Here is a 20,372-nt window from a genome sequence, read left to right as displayed (position 1 = left end):
ATCATCATCAGCTGCTTATATAACCTGCCTTCTCTCTCTGATTCTGCTCAGTCATTCTAATTAATCAAGGCAAAAGAGGAAAGGAGTCAATGGAGATCATCATGCTAAGCACACAAAGAAAGAAAGAGGGTTAAACAAGTCCATTCTGTCTGCAATAGGATGTGTATTTGAACTTTACTTTGGCTCCACAACTCTTAGTATAATGTGGGGGGTAAAAAGAAGAAATGAGAAAAATGTGGTGTATTATTTTCCACACAGAGTACCACAATTTATTTGCATTTTTGTCCAACTCTCCATGTACACACAATAGTAACACAAATGGCATGGTATTACTGGAAATAATTAGCTAACATACTGTAGCTACTATCAGGATTTGTTATGTCATAACCCAATAGAGCCATCAAAACAACAAAGGCAAGTCTGACTGCTCTGAAGGTCACTGATAGCCGTTTGGCTGCACCCTATCTGAGAATGTAAAAGTTGGCAGATGTTTGTTTGTTAGTCGATAATCACACAATTTATTAGTACCAATTTTCCTTAATTTTTTCCCTTGGATGAGCCAAATATCAGTGGAAACTTTGCCTTTAAACCTCGGTCATTTTGGCAACTTTGAATAAAATAGTATATGAATGCAAGGACACTTGGAGCACGTTCTGCCAAAACAGATCAAGCATGCATACAATACAGTTGGCTGTTGAAACAGAGTTATTACAACAAGTAACAACCAGCACTCCTAACAACCATTACCTTTATAAAGTTGTTAGTAAAAACTAAAAAGACATTCATAATCAATTAAATTCTCACAAGGCCAAATCATTGATTTGCGGACAACGCAAATTGAAAGGAAAACAGCACACGCTCATTTCTATTCTATGGGGTGAATAGGGAATAATGCACTCGTATGCACTAGGAGGTGACCTCGGGACTTGATCAGCAGCAGATCGGATAATGCATTTCCCTGTAAAATTTTGCACAGGCTGTCAAAAAACAACTTTAAGTTGTTTCACACGGTAATATCATTTTATCACCCCATTATTATTTCAGACAACCACAATAACAGGTAGGCCTAGCTTCAAATTTGCGGTGTTGGGAAATAGGTTCCGTCCCACCACCATTCTGGGAGGCACGTGTGAGGTCAGGTCACAGATTTAGCTACAGATCCAATGCTTTAAGGATGACATGTTCAGAAAGGAAATCAACAAAAATTGCTTTCTGAACAATAACCGTCTTTGAGCTTGAGCCAGATTTGTCAATCCTTCTGTGTCATCTGAATAGTACATAACTTTCATCAATGACTTTATGATGGATGACTTGCAAAAACAAAACCTTGATTTACACCCATTTATATCGAAAGCACTTTTGTTGAGTTTGTCTTAATTAGCTCTACTCTTCAGAATCCACAGTCTGTTCCACTCCAAAGATCATAAATACATAAATAAAAGGCAAGCCGTGAAATGGGCAGACTAGACATTTTACTTTTGTAAACAATATGAGGTGAAAAGCAGAAGAAATAAAGAATGATAATAAAAGAAACACCCAAACAAAAACAAATAAATTACTGGCATTATGGTAATCATGATTTACTCCTTTATAAAAGAAAAGATAATGCACTTCAATGAAATTGTGTACCCACCACAGCATCAAATAGCAAATTAAAGTTGGTCGTTGCTGTGTTCCATTTCGGCTCTGAAAGTGGACAACAGGGTACAGTACAATGATCATCATTACATGGTCATGATCATCATTAATAACCACTTGACCCACAGCATACAGTATATTATGGGGTAACATTAGCCAGAAAAATAGCCAATATACAAGCTCACAACTCACTAAGAGCTTGTGAGCTTGTGGGCGAGGAAATGTGGGGGAAAAAGCGGTCCAAGTACAGTTGCAACTTGCAACTCAAGTCCACGAGGGTTTAATTGGTTAACCCCAGCGTCCCTATATTCTGAGGCAAACATTCGGCCAAAATAGCCAGTCTACGAGCTCACAGCACTTGAGCTTGTGGAATTGTAGATCAGAGATTTGGTGTAAAGGGGGAAAAAGGAGCTGACCAGGTATAGAGTCCTGGGGTAAGTCGGTCAAATAAACATGTGATTGGCCAGTAGTCACTTTGATCGGCAGTTGTGTCGAATACAATAACAATAACCCCAAGACATGACTCTGTCCCTCCCGGAACGTAACTCGAGTCGACCTAAAGCGGACTTTGCAACGTTCGGCACGGCGACTCGCGTAAACTCACTCAGCGGGGCCTCTTGTTCCGCTTTATTTCAACCAATCAGAAGTAGGTATGGGCGGTCCTTGGCACAACACTGGCGTATCTGGTAATAACGCATTCATGAGCCGTATTCTGTGCCTGTCTTTATTCTGTCCTTTCATTGTGTACAATAGATCAATTTCTGAATTGTCATAATGATGAGCAATGTGATTTTTAAATGATTATTTATATTATTCTCTGATGTTGTTTTCTACTAATTTGTTCTGTGGCCCGAGCCTCTCAGCAGAACCATAGGGGGAATTATAGCGTTATTGTATAATCAAACAAACAAACAAGGCAAGCCTGCTTTTGGTATCACTGTTCAAAGTCCAAACACATCATACAGTATGGCATCATCAACAGAAAACACTATTTCACAGCAATAACTTGCATTACAATGAAAACACTAGAAAAGTTGTTTGAAAGGAAAAACAAGAATGAATCAGCACTAATGTAGTGCATAAAGACTTTAATAATAATAAATACTAATAAAAATAACAGCTGTTCATTTACTCAAAGATGTATGGCGTTTCCTACAAAAGTCCAGTATACAGAAGAAACGTCCTACAAATTAAATGTCCCATTGGTCCAACTTTGAATATCACAATCTACTGTGGCTGTTCACCCAAAATATTTGTCTTGTGTTTTACAAGGGACAAATTACATGATGGCCTCTCTGATTCTTGGCACAAAAACTCCATAACCAGCACCTGAGGATCCACATTAGTCTCTGCATCACAACAGCTTTCCCGAGGAGGGTTGATGTTTGGCGGTTTGTATACAGTACTGTTACAGAGTCTTCACACCACAAGCAATTCAGCAATCTGGTCACACGAAATCCATTCGTTTTAAATGACCAGATTAACGTCACAACACCTTTATGTCCTGTTTGTCCGTAAGGAAAGGTTGCCCTCGGCCAGTCTTTTGGGCTATTCTGCTCCATACGATATGTCCCACCTTTCATTGTGGCACCATTGGAACTACAGCTAGCGTTCAGCTAGCTAGCTCAAATGGGCCACCATGTGGTGGGATCTGAAGGGCATTGTGGTCGCTAACATTCTGAAAGCACAGATAAAAGTCTGTAACGACAAGAGTGTCCTAGAGAGGTGTATAGGAGCGCGGTTACATATCCGCATCACCGTCGTAGGCAAGGGTCATAGGTTTCTGTGGTGGTGTGGACATCTTTGATGTTTTGGGTGGCTTGCTGGAAGAGACAAAAACGAGACAAAAGCAAAGACAACATGAATGACTCTGTGACTGTGTCACATACTGTACTGTAGAATGACAAATAATTCCATTATCTGATGCAGCTGCAGCAGACAAAATATCACACTGTCAGTCGTCACTTGAAAGGGTTATATTGGTTCCAATAGATGGAAGACAATGTCCTCTGCTGTTCTCTCAATGTTTGCCCAGGCTGTTCTGATACAGGACATCTGCGTTTTATTCGGCAGTGACTCAGGGGTAGAGTGGCCACTTGGGAAGGTTCCCAGCTCCATCCCAGGCTCCCCCAGAGTTAGTGCCGAAGTGTTCTTGAGGAAGACGCTGAAACCCTAATTGCTCCTGGTGCACAGATTGGTGCCTTGTGGTTGCCTCATCATTTTGTGCATGGGTGATTGTAAGACAGGGCTCGATCGGTCTACCACATACATACAGTATGAGGAAAGAGTACAGCCTCAGAGATCCTTAGGCAGGGCCCTTATGGTCGTTTCAAATTATTATTCTTTTGCACATTTCAATTGCACATTTGACAGTTTTTACTATACGTCATTACAGAATGTGTTTGTGTTCTCACCTTTTTCCGTTCTTTAATTATGTTTCTCGCATATTCTTTTACAGTTTCTTGGCTTGCAATTGTTTTGTCCCTTTATGCAGTGTGCTGTGATTGTAAAGCACTTTGTAATTAGTTTGAAAAAGTGCTATAGAGTTTATTATCATTTCAAACACTTCTTATCACCGGCAAACCTGTGATGTGACAATAAAGTTCTGATAATAATTCTGACTATTATTATGGGTTGTAGTTTGGGTGATGGTTGCACACAGTAAGAAAACATTTGAGGCAGTGATCTATACATACCAGACCAGGAATGATAGTGCAATAATGAATAATATTAAGATGAATCCAACTGCAGTCACGGCGTAAACCCACAGCTTCAGTCTTCCGTCTGTGTAATTAGAAAAGCAGGGGGTTATACAAATTGGTTACACGCTCATATTGCTGTAGAGATCTCTGCTGTGAGCGACAAGCGTGATAGGAAAAGCTTCTTTAAGAACGTTCCCCGTGTCCCAACATCCTCTGCATTATGCCCAAAGATCACAGGGTGGGTTGGGGGGATAAGGCCATTGTTTGGAGGTACTCCAACATTTATTATATGTTTCACAAGATCATAACTTGAGGCCATAAACAGTCCAAAAAAGTTTTAACTTCTTCTAATTTTCTGAAACTTTCAAAAAACATCAGCATATCAGGTGGTTATGCATGTCTGGAAAACATAAGAGAGTGTGTGTGCTGCATGTTTTTGTAAGTGATACTTGGTTGCACAAACTACAGTTGGCCACAAGCCGATCCAAGCCAGTATGAATCAGGCTGGTACCTGGGCCGACGGGCCGCAGGCTCCACTCGCTGAAGTAGTCCTGCGCCGGTGGCGGCCGCGGTCTCAACCTGCCGGAGTTGGTCTTCACGTCGGCTTTCTTGTTGTCGGCCCCCGGGGTTCTGGTGCAGTAGTCCAGGAAGCCATGCGTGGTCATCACTTCAGTGTAACCCTTCTCACACCCACACACTCCATTCTGCACAGGGGGGGGGGGGAACCTCATTTAGGACCGGCGTGGATCGATGGGCGTGATCATTACTTTCCCATAGCCACAAAACGCTGTCGATACAGTGTGTCTGTGATGTATGGGGAGCCACTCCTTCACGGAGATTGTACTGTTTTAAGAGACACTTTTGATTTATCTGAAAGCCAAGGCCTTTTAAAAAGTGCTCGGCTCAGTGGCTGGGGAACACACCGATGCACATCACTTACATCGTTTGATTCCCGCTGGGACCCGGAACGGTAGCAAATGTATGAACTAATGGGACCATAATGTGCTCTGTGTAAAACATCAACCAAACGGCGTACCAATCCATAACTCCATTTCATCATGCACCGTCAGCCATGGTGTGTTATTACACTGTTGTTTCATTCCCCCAGCCCATCTGACTTCTAGTAAACACCATAAACATCAAAATCAAAACAGAGAGGGATTGTGTTTCACATGCTGCTAAAATGACATTTGAAGATCTTTTAAGCCCTTAAACCCTATATACTCCATTGACTGGGGTCCCCCTGGGGTCTAACCTTGGCCCACTCCTTTTTTCCTCCACCAAATCTATTCTCCTGAAAATAGCTGAGCTACAAGCTCGATCTGCTCTTGTCACTGACTGTTTGTCAATAATGACATGCCCGGAATACGGACGCTAGAGTTCAATTGGTTAAATATACCCAGGAGAAATCAAGTATAGTGCATTTTAATTGCAGTTACACAGGGGGCACTGTAAGGGGCAGTACACGTTCATGTTTTAGCCAAGCATGTTGGTCACTTCTTTGCAGTCCAAGCCACTGCACATTTCAACCATTAATTGTGTTGTTTAGGAGCCAGAGTCAGTGGCCAACAGCAGATTTGGGGAAGTTACTTTCATGAAATATTACATATTTCTTTGAATTAAGAGCAATATGTTACATTACATTACATTATCATTTAATGTGCCAAGAAATGTGTCATATTGCTTTCATCAAAACACCATCAGATGAACAGAAAAAAAGACTTGGTATAATATTAAACGGAAGAGGGTAGGCTAAACGGAATGCCATGATAATAGTTATTAAAAGGATATTAGCAGCCTAAATGTCAGCATCATGATGAAACACAAACATCTGCAGTAGCTGCGGGCCGCAGGCACCATCTGTCAGTTCAGGTTATATGGTATTTTGAAACATAGTATACAGTTTGGATAACAACCAACAATACAAACGTGGACATAATGAATAAATAATATAAATAAAGAGTTTCTGAAAGTCGTAAACAGTCAAAAGCAGCCGGTATACAAGCTCACACCTTGTCGCACTGTGACTCGATGCGAGCTTGCATATCGGCTGTTTTCGATATGCAACACGATGTGCAGCCAAGTATAACTCGGGCTTAAGTGCTTCCCCGTGGTCAGGCTCTTACCGGTGTGCAGTGGGAGAAGGGTTTAGTGCACGGTGGAAGGCAATGTCTGACTGTGGTCGGCCTGTTCTGTGGGAAGCAGCCCCCTGACAGCACGCACACGCACACACACACACACACACACACACACACACACACACACACACACACACACACACACACACACACACACAAAGGTTTCATATACCACTTGTACCTTTAAGCCATTGATCACCAAAACAAATGCGGTGTCGCGCTTGATTAATGGACTCGTATGCCTATCGGGCTCTCTGATCAATTTGCGAACATTGTAATCCCAACGTGGAAAATTACATGTCAAAATATTAAAGAGTAATGCCCCCGGGGGCACTCGGCTCCTGTGCGAGCGGGAGAGATTACGCCGACTGATGCCTGATTTATGCTCCGTTGTATACGAAGGCATCGCAAAACCAAAAAAATAAAAGAATAGCAGATCTATAAGCTCACAGTGTGTCATGGATGTGACTCGTTGGGCGCTATTCTCGGTCGTGTAGCGAAGGCTGTATTTGCCAAAGACACTTCATTGCGGTGATAATTTACCTGATATTTACAGCACAACAACTTCTCCCATCCCACTCCGCAACTACCTCTGTCCCGTTTCTCCATTTCGCTTCATTTACCCCAAATACAAATGTGTCATTATATATATATGGATTGAAAGCCTCTCTGCACTAGTCTGCAGAGACTCTGGCTCATTGATTAGTTATGGGGGGAGGGGCTGGGGGGGGATCAATGGATGCTGCGGCCAGAAATGGGCAAATCAAATGAGAAGGTGGTAAATTCAACTACGACACTGTAGCAGAGTTATCAGTCCTCTACCCCTCCCTATCCCTCCAACTCTCTCAGAGAGAGAGAGAGAGAGAGAGAGAGAGAGAGAGAGAGAGATGGGATGGAACAGAGAGAGAGAGACAGAGATGGGATGGAACAGAGAGAGAGACAGACATGGGATGGAACAGAGAGAGAGACAGACATGGAACAGAGAGAGACAGACATGGAACAGAGAGAGAGACAGACATGGGATGGAACAGAAGAGAGGTAGAGCGACATAAGATGAAAACACAGAGAGAGAAGAGAGAGACAGACATGGAACAGAGAGAGAGATGGAACAGAGAGAGAGACAGACATGGAACAGAGAGAGAGACAGACATGGAACAGAGAGAGAGACAGACATGGGATGGAACAGAAGAGAGGTAGAGCGACATAAGATGAAAACACAGAGAGAGAAGAGAGAGACATCATGGAACAGAGAGAGAGAGACAGGATGGAACAGAGAGAGAGAAGAGAGAGACATCATGGAACAGAGAGAGAGAGACAGGATGGAACAGAGAGAGAGAAGAGAGATACATCATGGAACAGAGAGAGAGAGACAGGATGGAACAGAGAGAGAGAAGAGAGAGACATCATGGAACAGAGAGAGAGAGATGGAACAGAGAGAGAGAAGAGAGAGACATCATGGAACAGAGAGAGAGAGACATATGATGGAACATAGAGAGAGAGACATATGATGGAACAGAGAGAGAGACATAGGATGGAACATAGAGAGAGAGACATAAGATGAAAACACAGAGAGATAAGAGAGAGACATCATGGAACAGAGAGAGAGAGATGGAACAGAGAGAGAGAAGAGAGAGACATATGATGGAACAGAGAGAGATAGACATATGATGGAACAGAGAGAGAGAGACATAGATTGGAGAGAATCTTGGGTTGCATCTACATCAAACTAATCAATTATAATAAATAATATTCTATTCAATTAAATTGATAATCAATTTTCTAAAATACCGCAAATGGCAGATCTACAATCTCACAAAGTGCACCTATGTGGGCTTAAAGCTGCACTATGTAACTTTCTTCTTCTACTCCGGATTTGAACCTGGTTTCCTGCCCAAGTGCTAACAATTTTACCATTGAGCTAATAGAGCCTGCCCGCTTACTCAGGGTATAAATAAGGGCCTTTCTCGGCCCCACCCCTCTCCAATTGTTTATATTGTGTTTAGTTTCCAAGATGGCCACAGCACCAGGAGGGGATGGGACGGAGGTGAGCGGGTGGGGTTGACATATGCCCTTACTGGGCTGCGTTCACACATTCAAGACACCTGTCTTGTGTCTGTCTTGTGTCTGTGTTTAATGGCCGCTCCAATGCATTTCCAATGGAAACCCATATGGTTTGACCAAACATTTTGTTTGATGGGGGGGAGGGGGGCAGAACACATCCATCAAAGCTGTGTTCAGACACAAGTCAGGTGCCAGACACAGACATATGTCGACCCCGCCCGCTCACCTCCGCCCCACCCCCTCCTGGTGCTGCGGCCATCTTGGAAACTAAACACAATATAAACAGTGGGAGAGGGGTGGGGCCATAGAGTATATAAAAGGATAGAGACTGAACTGGCGCGAAGCTCCGCCCCCCCAGCTATTCATGTCAGTGGAAGTTGCTCAGTGGCGTTTTGAAGCACCCGGAAGACTGCCGGAAGTACCGTCTCAGAACGTCTACTTCCGCATTTTGACCACCAAATTTTGGTGGTCAAATGCGGAAGTGCAACCGAGCGCTCAATGTTAAAGCCCAGCTGCACGGGGTTTCCCGGTCATGAATCCACGGGTCCGCCTGTAGTCCCTCCTCCTACCACTAGGGATGAGAGCTTCAACGTTGAATAGCCTCACTGGCCCCTTGGGTGGGGCCGAGAAAGGCCCTTATTAAATCTTGACCATCAGGTCAAAAGACATGACCTTTGACACAATCTAAATGTCTCAATGCAGGGAGACCACTCCATATCCAAACGCTATAAATATTGTATTTGCATACTCTACCATACAGATTGGACATTTTATTCATGAAACATGTTACTGTACATAGTGCCGCTTTAAGTGGTTAATTAGACTAATTGATTTAGCTGATCTTCACGTTGATTCTTTCATAATATAAAAATACCAATTAAACAGATGCGTATTTATAAAAACATTATGGAGTTCAGAGGTTCCTGTTTATGATGATCATGTATAGGAAGTACAGTAATAAGTGTATGAGTCTGCAAATGGTCATGTCTGATTGAAGTATTAACAAGAGCTTGTGACTAGATAATAACATTGGATCCATTAGGACAGAGGTTCCTTTTTACATTCTGTGAAAAGTAACAGTTTAGGACAAACAAGGCTTCCACGTGACAGCAACGATAGGCTACACAGTAGTATACACCGTCCACACACACACACACACACACACACACACACACACACACACACACACACACACACACACACACACACACACACACACACACACACACACACACACACACACACACACACACACACACACACACACACACACACACAGACTTTCCGCCGCCTCACCTGTGACATTGACACCATCCGAGCGTTGACACCACACCACTCTTTCATTGTCAGTCCATCCGCCCGTCCTCCACTGGTAGCTGTGGCATTTCCCCCCTGGATAACAACATGCAACCAAGGCAAGCAGAGCTCATTAGGAGTTGGTGCTGGGCACCCAGGCGTGACTTCAGGCTTTCCTGAGCATTAGCCACCACCACCTCTCTCACAGCACTTGCCGGCTCGCACATTATGAGGGAAAAAAGGCAAGATTCTGGACTGTGGTGAAACTAAAGGAGCTCATTTTCCGCTGGGCAGCAAAGCAGGACGCTGCTATTACGAGACAAAGGCATTCTGCGGGAAACAAGATGAGAGCAAACGGGTAGAAATGCACCAAGGGAGAGATTATATATATATATATATTATTGTTATTTTTTTTATATATATAAAAAAGGAGATCTCACTTTCCCCGGTGGGCAGCTAAGAGGGGGAGATTTATTTTCAGCAGGACAATGGTCAGAGACACTTTAAGCCCGTTTTCTTCAGATAAAAAGGATTCCACTGTTTTATATTCTTGAATGTAGGGGGATATCTATGCCCTTCCATGGCTTGTCCTGGCTTGCACCATGCAATCCCTTGTTTTGTCCCTGTGTCTTGTGTGTCAGTCAATAAATATGGACTCTACAGTAGATACAGTATACTGTACTACTGTAAGTGTAAGTGATCAACCACTTTTAGCCTGGCGTCCCTATTTTGGGCAAGCTATTATAGCTATTATAGCAGTAAATAAAGCTACACTATTGTTTTGGGTAAATACAGTAACATGTTATTTTTTACCCGGCCATCTGCATGGCAGAGTTAGAGTATGTTAATCCTACTAAAACATACGCACAAAAACTATTTCTGGGAACTGAGGAAATGGAGGTTCAGTAATAGGGAACATATTGTCTAAATTAAAGAATATTGACTTTGTCAAATTTTGTCAATGTCTTGTAAATGTCTTGGTTCATGTTGTGTTTTTAATGTTATGTGTGGACCCCAGGAAAATTAACTGCTGTTACGCAACAGCTAATGGTGATCCTAATAAACTCAATAATCAAAACTCAAGTCCAAGTCATAGTTCCTATAGAGAGCTGGGTTTGTCCTCAGTACCTTTGCAGGGCCGGGTCTCAAAGACCTGCTGTGGGCAGCCGTCCTGGTTCTCCAGAACCTGGATGACCACAGCCCTGGAGCGCGCCTGGCGACCCGTGCTCTCAAAGCTGCGTCCCTCCAGACAGGTGAGCTGACACGAGCTCCAAAAGGACCACTCTGTCAAATGACAGTCTCCTGAAAGAAACAGCATCTCTGATAGGTCAGGCATGGATCAATAACAATTGCATTTTACTTCTGCAAAATCCCTCACCCGGAAATTCAACCCTAAAACACTTTAACCACTTAAGCCCTATATTCAAGCTCACAACACATTGTGACGTGACACATTGTGAGCTATAATGATTTTTGTGTCATTTATGACATTGAGTTACATTTTATAACTTCTGCGTTTGGATGAAAAAAAAAGTCTTACTTTGGCTAAATAAAGTATGCACATGCATCACTTTTCCATTGGGACACAAAAACATTGGGAAAAACATTGAGCAGCATGGAGCATTCGGAGTTTGGAAGTGTACATTCATGGAAATCACTCAACAGTCCTGCGTACCTCCTGTTTCTAAATGGAACATAATGCAGGAGGCTGCAGGACGTTGCGTTATTGAAAACGAGTGCTTCCAAATTCAAATGGCTTTATTGGCATGAGAAAACGTGGCCAAAGCAAATGTGGAACTGTACAATCAAAACAAAATGTATGTCAAATTGAAAGTCAGAATATCCAATAGATATACTGTAGTTCTACATATGTACCGAGGTCACTCGATGCAGATCACACTCACACACAATGATTAGTAGTCTGAGGTGGTTGCGTCCCATTTGATATTGTTCTATCACAGCAGCTCATGAATCTTGCTGCTGTGTTTGCACATTGTTGTACTTCGCCCAGCAGATATGGGAGATTTTTTGTCATTAGTCATGCTTCCAATCTCTGACACTTGGAAAAATAATCAAATGCATGGAATTTCTTGATAGAAAGTAGCTCATAACAAGTCTATGGTGGATTTTTATGAAACAAAAACTTAACTGCTGATTAAAAGAGGATAATTCAAGCTTGCTGTACAGCTGCAATGTTGGAGAGTTTAACGTTGTTTAATACAGATCAGATCAGACCTTTCTGTTTGAATGTATGTGCTGTCAAGGCCAGAAAGTTGTTTTTTTGCCACAGTATACGTGTTCCCGCATAACGTCCTGGAACGATGATGTCAAGTGCATAAATTCCATATGAGTAAAATCGCCCGCTACGCTGATTTGTTCATCTTTGGAATACAGTAGCGACCTCTAGTGGCAGTAATATCAGACTTCGGTGCTGTATAGCTAAACCTTTTCATAGTAATTTCAGCATGGGATTTGCTTGGCTCAGTTGGCTGGCATAGCCACAACCGGCTGTTGAAATTCTGGTAAAAAGTACTGTAGTTATTCAGAAACTGAACAAATTTGAGTTCACGATGAAGAAAAGTGCATTAAAAAAAAGCATGAAAACAATACCAAGTGATAACAGCTGGAATGTGTGTTTGTGCTGGTGTGTAGTGGAAGGCTATTCCGGTGTGGAAATGCTCTGCCGGAAGGCATAGCCAGGTTGATGGACACAACTGCTGCCCCCTCATACATACTTCATAGAAGGACAATATCTGTCACCAGACAGGTTACAACGGGTTTACATAGGAAGGGGTCCTGTCTGATAAAATATACCAAAGTGTTTTAAAGTGTTCTAACAGGGAGGCTGTCAGAACCTTTCCTAAAATACCCGGGACAACAATCCACATACTCTTCTCCCTTTTGGCTCACAAACTGTGGAACAAACTCCTCATTGCAATTAGATCTGCAGACTCACTCCCAATTTTCCACCACAATCTGAAGACAAAGACTAGTCATTTCTAATTGAGCATGATATACAGACAGATGCCAGGTTCAATTGCTGACCTGTGATCCTATAGTTTGTATAGTTTCAATGTACAGGTTATAATTTGTATATTGCACTGTTTAGATTGATGATAGGTTCTTGGTTTACCTATGATCCTATATGACTTTTTCTATGCATTCGATGTATTACCTTGTGTTTACCTTGCTTACTGTAAATCACTCTGGATTGAGTGTCTGCTAAATGCCTAAATTGTAAAGTGAAATACCCCTTTAAATAATATGGGACTGTTACAGAACAATTGTATTGGTGCCCCAGCTAGAGCCTGGATCACTTAAATATTATTGAACGGAACGCCACTTCGACCCGCATCTCAGCAGATAATGTACCAAACACCAAGGAAAATGACTCGAGACAGGCCGAGGGGGATTCAAAAACAATACACCAATCCATACTTTAAATGATACACTACAACCTATAAAGACTTTAGAGTTGTACTTAGTTGCGCACGGGTGTCACGCACCGAAAATATCCGATATACTGTATTAAGCTCATATAGCTTACACTACAGATCGGCTATATAAATCAAACATAACTCACACGCTGTGAATGTAAAAGGCAATAGTGAACATTATATCTTCTCTAAAGGAAAGGAAAGGTTTGTTTGATTTCTGCCTCCGGTAGCGACACACAATCTACTCTGCATGTCTCCAAATAACATAGAACGGCTTCCTTTGCTGAAGGTCGAATATCAATTTCTCCAGTAATCCTGGATGAGGACATCTCACAGTGATAATTCCACCCACTGCCAAGTCTCCTCAGCCGGCACGTCGCTTTGATTCTGTGCCCTGACCGGCCATTAGCGACAATCTGTGGACTGAAGCAGCTCATTATCTTTCATCTTCCACAGCGTTCTGTCCCCACCGCGCTGCTGGGGGGCTGTTGAAACGCACACACACACACAAAACACACCCACTCGCATGCACGAACACACACAAACAGTCATGTACATGTGGATGCCACATATGTGCGCGTACGCACGTGCACACACACACACACGCACGCACACGCACGCGCACGCACACGCACACACACACACACACACACACACACACACACACACACACACACACACACACACACACACACACACACACACACACACACCCCACACCACACATGTGCCTGCATAGCCAGCCACACAGCACATTTTGAAACACCCACACATGCTCACAGCGGCACACACTTGCCTCCACGCACTCGCACACACATTTGGCCACTGTAATCACACCCTTCTGCTCCACAGTCAAGGCACACAGCAAAGGCTGCTTGAATGATGAATGGCGCCCGTGATCAGAGGCTAGAGAGAGAGAGAGAGAGAGAGAGAGAGAGAGAGAGTGACCAGCAGACACCCGATCCTTCATGGTTAAAAGGCTTGAAACAACGTCTCTCCCTAAGAGCAACGCCAATGAAACTCGCAGGGCCTGGAATTTATTCTTTTAGTTGATAAAGGATAATGATGTTGGGTTTTTCCCTTCCTCTTTAAGCACTTAATTGAACGCTATAGCGCTCCTATTCTGGGCATGTCATAATACTAGGTGAACATTTGGCTAAAATAGACGATCTACAAGCTCACAACATTGTGAATTTGTGACCCACTGTGAGCTCGACAGCTCGTTGATAGGTTTTGTTTTTTGCCTTTTGGCTGAGAGATGTGGTGTAAACACTAGAGAGCAGTCGTACCCAAACGTTTTAGCCCGCTGCACAAACCAGTGAAAATAGCAGATATACAAGCTCATGTATTGCATTGTGAGCTTGTAGATCTGCTCTCTTCACCACTTCTTTTCCTCTTCTCATTTATGGAATTTCTTCAACAGAGGCGTCCTTGCACAGGGATGAATGTCAACATAAACAGTGGAACTAATCCAAAATACAGCCAGAGGGATGTGTCTTCCTGCAGGGAAACACACCTGCAGTGTGAAATGAAATGAAATTATTACTATATTTACCCAGGGTATCTGGGCTAAGCTCAAGAACTTGTTTCCAGCCAGGCCCTGCTCATAGAACATTTCATCGTAGTGGTTCAATGCCTTGTTCAAGGGCACTTCAGCGGTGGCAATTTTAAAGTGTCGGACCGCTGATTCGAACTGGCGACCTTCCGGTATCAAGACCGCTCCGCAATCCGTTCGGCCACCGCTGCCACTGTGCTACAGTGTGTGTGTGTACAGTGTGTGTACAGTGGCTTATATGAAATGATGGCTTAAATAGTTTTTATATATAAATATAATATGCTAAAGGTTACACAGTTATCATTAAATGTGTGATGTTATTGTTTATGTTTTGAAATAATAACAATTAAAAACTAAATGCAGGAAATGAAAAATGAAGGGATATTATTTGCAATCCATAAAAATTGGTACGCAACCCAAATGGGTCCCGACGCACTGTTTGGGAAACAGTGGTGTAGATGGAGGACATTAGGGGTCCATGGATAGATCCCATGACCCCAGTCAACTACGTATATAGGGAAGTGGTTAAAGAATGGCTTGCGTAAACTGCCATTCTTGGACAGTGGGTATACAGTAAGCTTAAGCTTTCAGTTTTGCATGCTTAAGAACAATGCAGCCTTGTTGACATGCGGTAGCGTACTTGGTATTGTTTTCATGCATTTTTGATGCACTTACTGTATCTACATCGTGAACTCATACTTTTGATAGAATTTTATACTTATCTACATCGTGAACTCATACTTTTGATAGAATTTTGTACTTCATAAAGTATTTTTTTCTTTCTTTCTTTTTTTTTCTCGCTATTGAGATATTGGCAAATTCATGATATGTATGCTGAAAGCTATGAAGGAGATGGAAGACACATCCGCACATTAGTTATAGAGCTCCAATGACTTTATTTAAATGGCAAAAGCCATTTTCCATTTAAATAAAGTAAGTTCTTTCCTCCTTCTCCTTCATTCTCGCCTTGCTGCCTTGATGTCCAGCACCTGGTCTAAATACAGGCACAAGATGTTCACACAATCCTTTCTGTTCTGAAAGCCATGCATTTCAGTAATTGTAGGGTGGAAACTTTTCAGGATTCAAAAATAGTAAATTTAGCAGATCTACCATTTTTGACACTTTTGTGTGATGCTGTAGTATGATCAGGTAGGGCCCCTGAAGCCAGGGGTTTTACAAAGATGTTTAGCCAGCGCCAAAGGAAAATCATCAGTGCCACCAAGAAATGAGAATAAATATAGTAATTGGCCTGGGCCATGGCTCAGTGGTCCAGGCACCTTGGCTGGTAATCCAGTCTGGCAGTGTGCCGCGGGTTCGACTCCCGATCCCGACGGCCTTTACTGCATGTCTTCCCCCCATCTCTCTCCCCATTTCCTGTCAGCCTACTGTCTGTCCCTCCATGAAAAAAATAAAATAAAGGCGAAAGCCACAAAAAAAAAAAACATTTATAAATATAGTAATTCAAATCCTCAGCAAGTGTGTTTGATAGCTCGTTTCAAGTTCAGCCCATTAAACCCCTCTTTCTTGCAATTTCCGTGATTGGAATGAATATGATCAAGTTAGTACACAGGTTAAAAATGCATGGGTACCCAAGGCTTCAAGCCCAAAAGTATGTTGTGATGAATAGCTACAAAATCAAAATTTTGATTATATGAGCTACAGTTCAAGAGGCCAAAACATGCATTGGCCTGTTATAGTGTCACCATGAGGCCGGTTTGAAAAATGTATGGTGGCATTTCTTCCTTGGCCTAGTGGGAATCAAACGTGCAAAGTTTGATTTTGCTTAAAACGGGAGCCATTCCTGCAAACTTTGGAAGCCAATCGTAGCCAATCAAATCTGGCAGATATGTCTTGATTATAATATGACCAGAGAGAGAGATAATGTGTACGGCTTTGCATGAGGTTTGGACAAAATCTGTCATCTGTTAATATCAATAGATGTGTTTTGCTGAAACTGCTATAAGAGGTTTATCTGAAAACATTTGGGCAAAAGATTCTTCCTTGGCCTCAGGGCGTATATATGTTCTGTTTCACAGCGATCGATCAAACAGTGCCCACGGACGCACACATGCACACACTCACACACTCACTCACTCACTCACTCACACACTCACACACTCACACACACAGAGGTGTTCTCCTTACCGGGACAGGGGACGAAGCAGGGTCGTTCTAGTTCTTGTTGGCTCTGCCGGCTCAGTCTGTCTCCACACAGCTCGTCCTCCACCAGCTTGAGGACGGCCGTGTCCGGCGAGTCCCCCCAGTGGGCCACACAGGACAGGCTCCTCCTCCGAAGACCCTCACCACATTCCGCTCCCTATGCACACACACACACACACACACACACACACACACACACACACACACACACATACACACATTTCTGTGAGACAACAGTACGAAAGGTCTCCCGACCACAGATAAAAACTCTATCCATTAGACATTTAAAAATTGCTGAAAACCATTTTAAATATTTCAGGTATATTTCAAGTATAGAATGTACTGTTTCAGAGCTAAGATTGAATTCAATTAAATTATATTAAATTCAGTGTATATAAAGATAAGGATATTTTTTTAAAGCTAAAGGTGGGTGTTATAATATTATTCAGCTTAATGCAGTTTACGTCCACAATGATCAATATTATATAACTTTCTTAAAGGAGGAAGGGGGTCCTTTGGGAAACTCTCTATGCTATTAAAGTTCCACAATAAAGGGGAAAACAAAGACACATACGCACTTAAACGTGACATTCACAATTAATAAGTCCGAACTCCGTGACAACAGAGCCAAGCTTGGGCCTTTGTTAATGTGCTGGCCAGTGGGGAATGGACTCAGGGGAGTAACAATGGAGCTGGAAAAACATTCAATTAAAACCCTTTTCAGAAGCAAGGTGGGGAGATGAGATGAACATGATACAAAAGAGTGTTTTGCTGATGCTTCAGCTGCAAATTAAACAGTGTTTCATTAACAGATCGTGCTACGCATGTACCGTATCCTTACATAAAGATATTCAGCATTTCCACACCCTTTGAAATTGCTCTCCTGTGAAGTTTGTGATCGCTACTGTAGGAAATTGTTTACTAAAGAAAAAGACCAAGGAATAGGATTGTACAATATACTTTATGCTAGGCTGTTGAAAGACATTTTAACACATTCAGTTATTTATGCCTTAATCCAAGGATAACACAACAATAACTGCCACAAGAGAACATCTGCTAAAAAGCCACTCTCCTTCCTTCTCACCTCCTGCTGTTTTGTATGCTGCAATGCAGACATGTGAAAGTAATTTATGTCGTATGTACTGTATGTTTGAGTCACCACTTTACTCATCACTATAGGCAAAGCAGATCAAAACAGCCAAGGTATAATAAGAATACAAATAAGTAGCTTAGTTTTAATCCATTTACACTCATTAGCCAACAGAGGTTGACTGCCAAATAATTTCAATTAATCACACTGCTTGGTATGCGTCCAAAACGGCAAGGAAGATCATCAGCTTGCCTGGCTTCAAGACAAGGTGCAGTCCTTTGTAATTATGCTGTAAAATGAGATGCAGGTAGGCCATGTCAGAGGGCCCACAATAAAATTATGATTGCCAGTGGCTGACCACCAGATCATCCTGCCACAGACCTGTGTGTTTGTGTGGATATCATATGCTTTATTTCACTGGTTCTTAACTTGGGGGACCGGGGACCACCGGAGGTCATTGGATCTTTAAGGGCCTGTAACTCTGAGAGTGTATAATGCTCCATTTATATAGACTGAACAGACTGATCAAGTATTTAATGTTAATAGTGTGCATGTACATTGTGTGTACACGCATCACAGTGTGATGCAATAAAATGTAGATCTTGGGGTAACGGACACAGGTGAACTCCAGAGCAACATTACTATGGATGTTTACTATAAATATTGCATAGCATGGCTGTTGTGTATATGGACATATACTATGTATGCAAATTGATTCACTGCAATATACATCAGGTTCAAGGTGTGCATATTGGAAACGGCTTGTGCTGAAATTTTCCCTGGCATCAGGTCAATCGCAAAAAGTGATTCAATTTCGGTATATTTGAATATTGGCTTGTTGTTTGTTCCCATGCAACATCTCTCTCCTATCAGAAATGTGTGTGCATCTGATAGCCTGCAGGTTAGGAGGATCGCTCTCAGGCTCTCCTTAAAGGTAATATATAGGAAACATTTAGCCTATTTTTGAGCCACTCCTATATTCAGCTATAGTGGTCTTTTTCCTAACACAAACATTAAAAGCCATTGACAATGAATGGAGAATTTACGTCATACAGTATGTATCTGAGCAAATCGGTATTTTTGTTAAATTCCCATCGACAGTGAATGGAGAATTTACTTCATATATGTCTGAGCAAATCGGCATGTTACGTCATGATGATGCACAATGATTAGAGCACCCCTCACTTCACACGGGTGTGATTTAAAAAAATAATAAAATATATATAAGTACCTGTATATAAATATTTAGTAACTTGGATACCAGGTAAACATCAAACCTAGGCCCTCATTTATCAATTGAGTGTAAAATCTGCCCCAAATTCAAGTGTAGGTTTCGTAGTACACCCACGTCGGGTCGGCATTTACAAAGTGATCGCAGACAGCTGATCCTTCCTTAATTTCGTTCGGACGTTTATAAATGTGACGGCTGAAATCTATCTGGCACGCCCTATGAAATCAAGCCTCGCCCTCGTTTTTGCGACATGAACAACTGCAGTACGACCTTGGAAACCATAGTTACATGACGAAAAAAGTCAATAAAAAAGTCACCCCCCTCTCATACACACACAGACGCACGCACGCACACGCAACTTGCAAGTCCAACTGGTTTGTTGTAGCCTATCTTAAATAAATAAAGAACGAACACCTTTATGAATTAAATAAAGCTGTAGCTGTAGTACCCTGTCTGTTTCTCCTCTCGCCTCGCTTGCCTTGCTGCCCACACACACACGCACATACGGGCCGTGGCCCAGTCAGTTTAGAGCTGGCCCAACTTTGAGCCTTGTGCATGCAAATTTCTGGTTAGTAAACCACAGCATGCAAGCCGCCTTTGTTTTAAAATGGTTCTCCAAACCGTTCACAGTTCACACTTCACTATCGGCCGGGGATGCGCTACCTCCCCCCCCCCCATGCTAATTTGCCCAGTCAATCATTTGATCCGCGCTACGCGCCTGCCGTGTGTTGTTAGTTGTAGCCTATATTAAATTATTAAAGTATTTATTCATTTAATATAGCCTACAACAATATATTAGTGAACGAAAATCTGAACCTGCATGTGAACAATGAATTAAATAACAAATAGGCGCACACACACGCTGCTGTTTTCCTCCTCTCCTGTCCTGTCTGTCTCTATCACTGTGGTCCGTTCATGACACCGTGACCATGCACGTTTATGACAATCTATTTAGATTACCTCGCTAGTCGCAGTAGTCGGTGCAGTGGCTGGGCTGTCAACTGACAATTAAATAAATGTGCAGCCTAAACCAGCCTCATGTGGCACACTGGCACTGGTGGGCT

At 42.4% G+C, this 20,372-nt stretch overlaps 1 protein-coding gene across 5 annotated transcripts in view; it reads right to left on the bottom strand.

Moving 5' to 3' along the window:
* Positions 1-289: 289 nt before the first annotated feature.
* thsd7ba (thrombospondin, type I, domain containing 7Ba) overlaps positions 290-20,372 on the bottom strand; it is a 376,466-nt gene continuing 356,383 nt past the window's right edge. For 4 of the 5 annotated variants that reach the window (XM_079518802.1, XM_079518803.1, XM_079518801.1 and 1 more), the window contains exons 26-32: positions 16,973-17,144; positions 10,964-11,137; positions 9,836-9,931; positions 6,467-6,549; positions 4,852-5,044; positions 4,335-4,422; positions 290-3,461 (exon numbers count right to left, since the gene is read on the bottom strand). In XM_079518802.1, the coding sequence (XP_079374928.1) occupies positions 3,380-3,461; positions 4,335-4,422; positions 4,852-5,044; positions 6,467-6,549; positions 9,836-9,931; positions 10,964-11,137; positions 16,973-17,144 (888 nt within the window). In that variant the 3' untranslated portion in view covers positions 290-3,379. Of the gene's footprint in view, positions 3,462-4,334; positions 4,423-4,851; positions 5,045-6,466; positions 6,550-9,835; positions 9,932-10,963; positions 11,138-16,972; positions 17,145-20,372 lie in introns of those variants that run through there. The other variant, XM_079518805.1, reaches the window with a different exon arrangement.

Source organism: Electrona antarctica, assembly GCF_951216825.1.
Source record: "Electrona antarctica genome assembly, chromosome: 13".
In the NCBI taxonomy this organism is placed as follows: Eukaryota; Metazoa; Chordata; class Actinopteri; order Myctophiformes; family Myctophidae; genus Electrona; species Electrona antarctica.
Note: the sequence above shows the minus strand (reverse complement) of the source record. Positions and strands in the feature narration are given on the sequence as shown.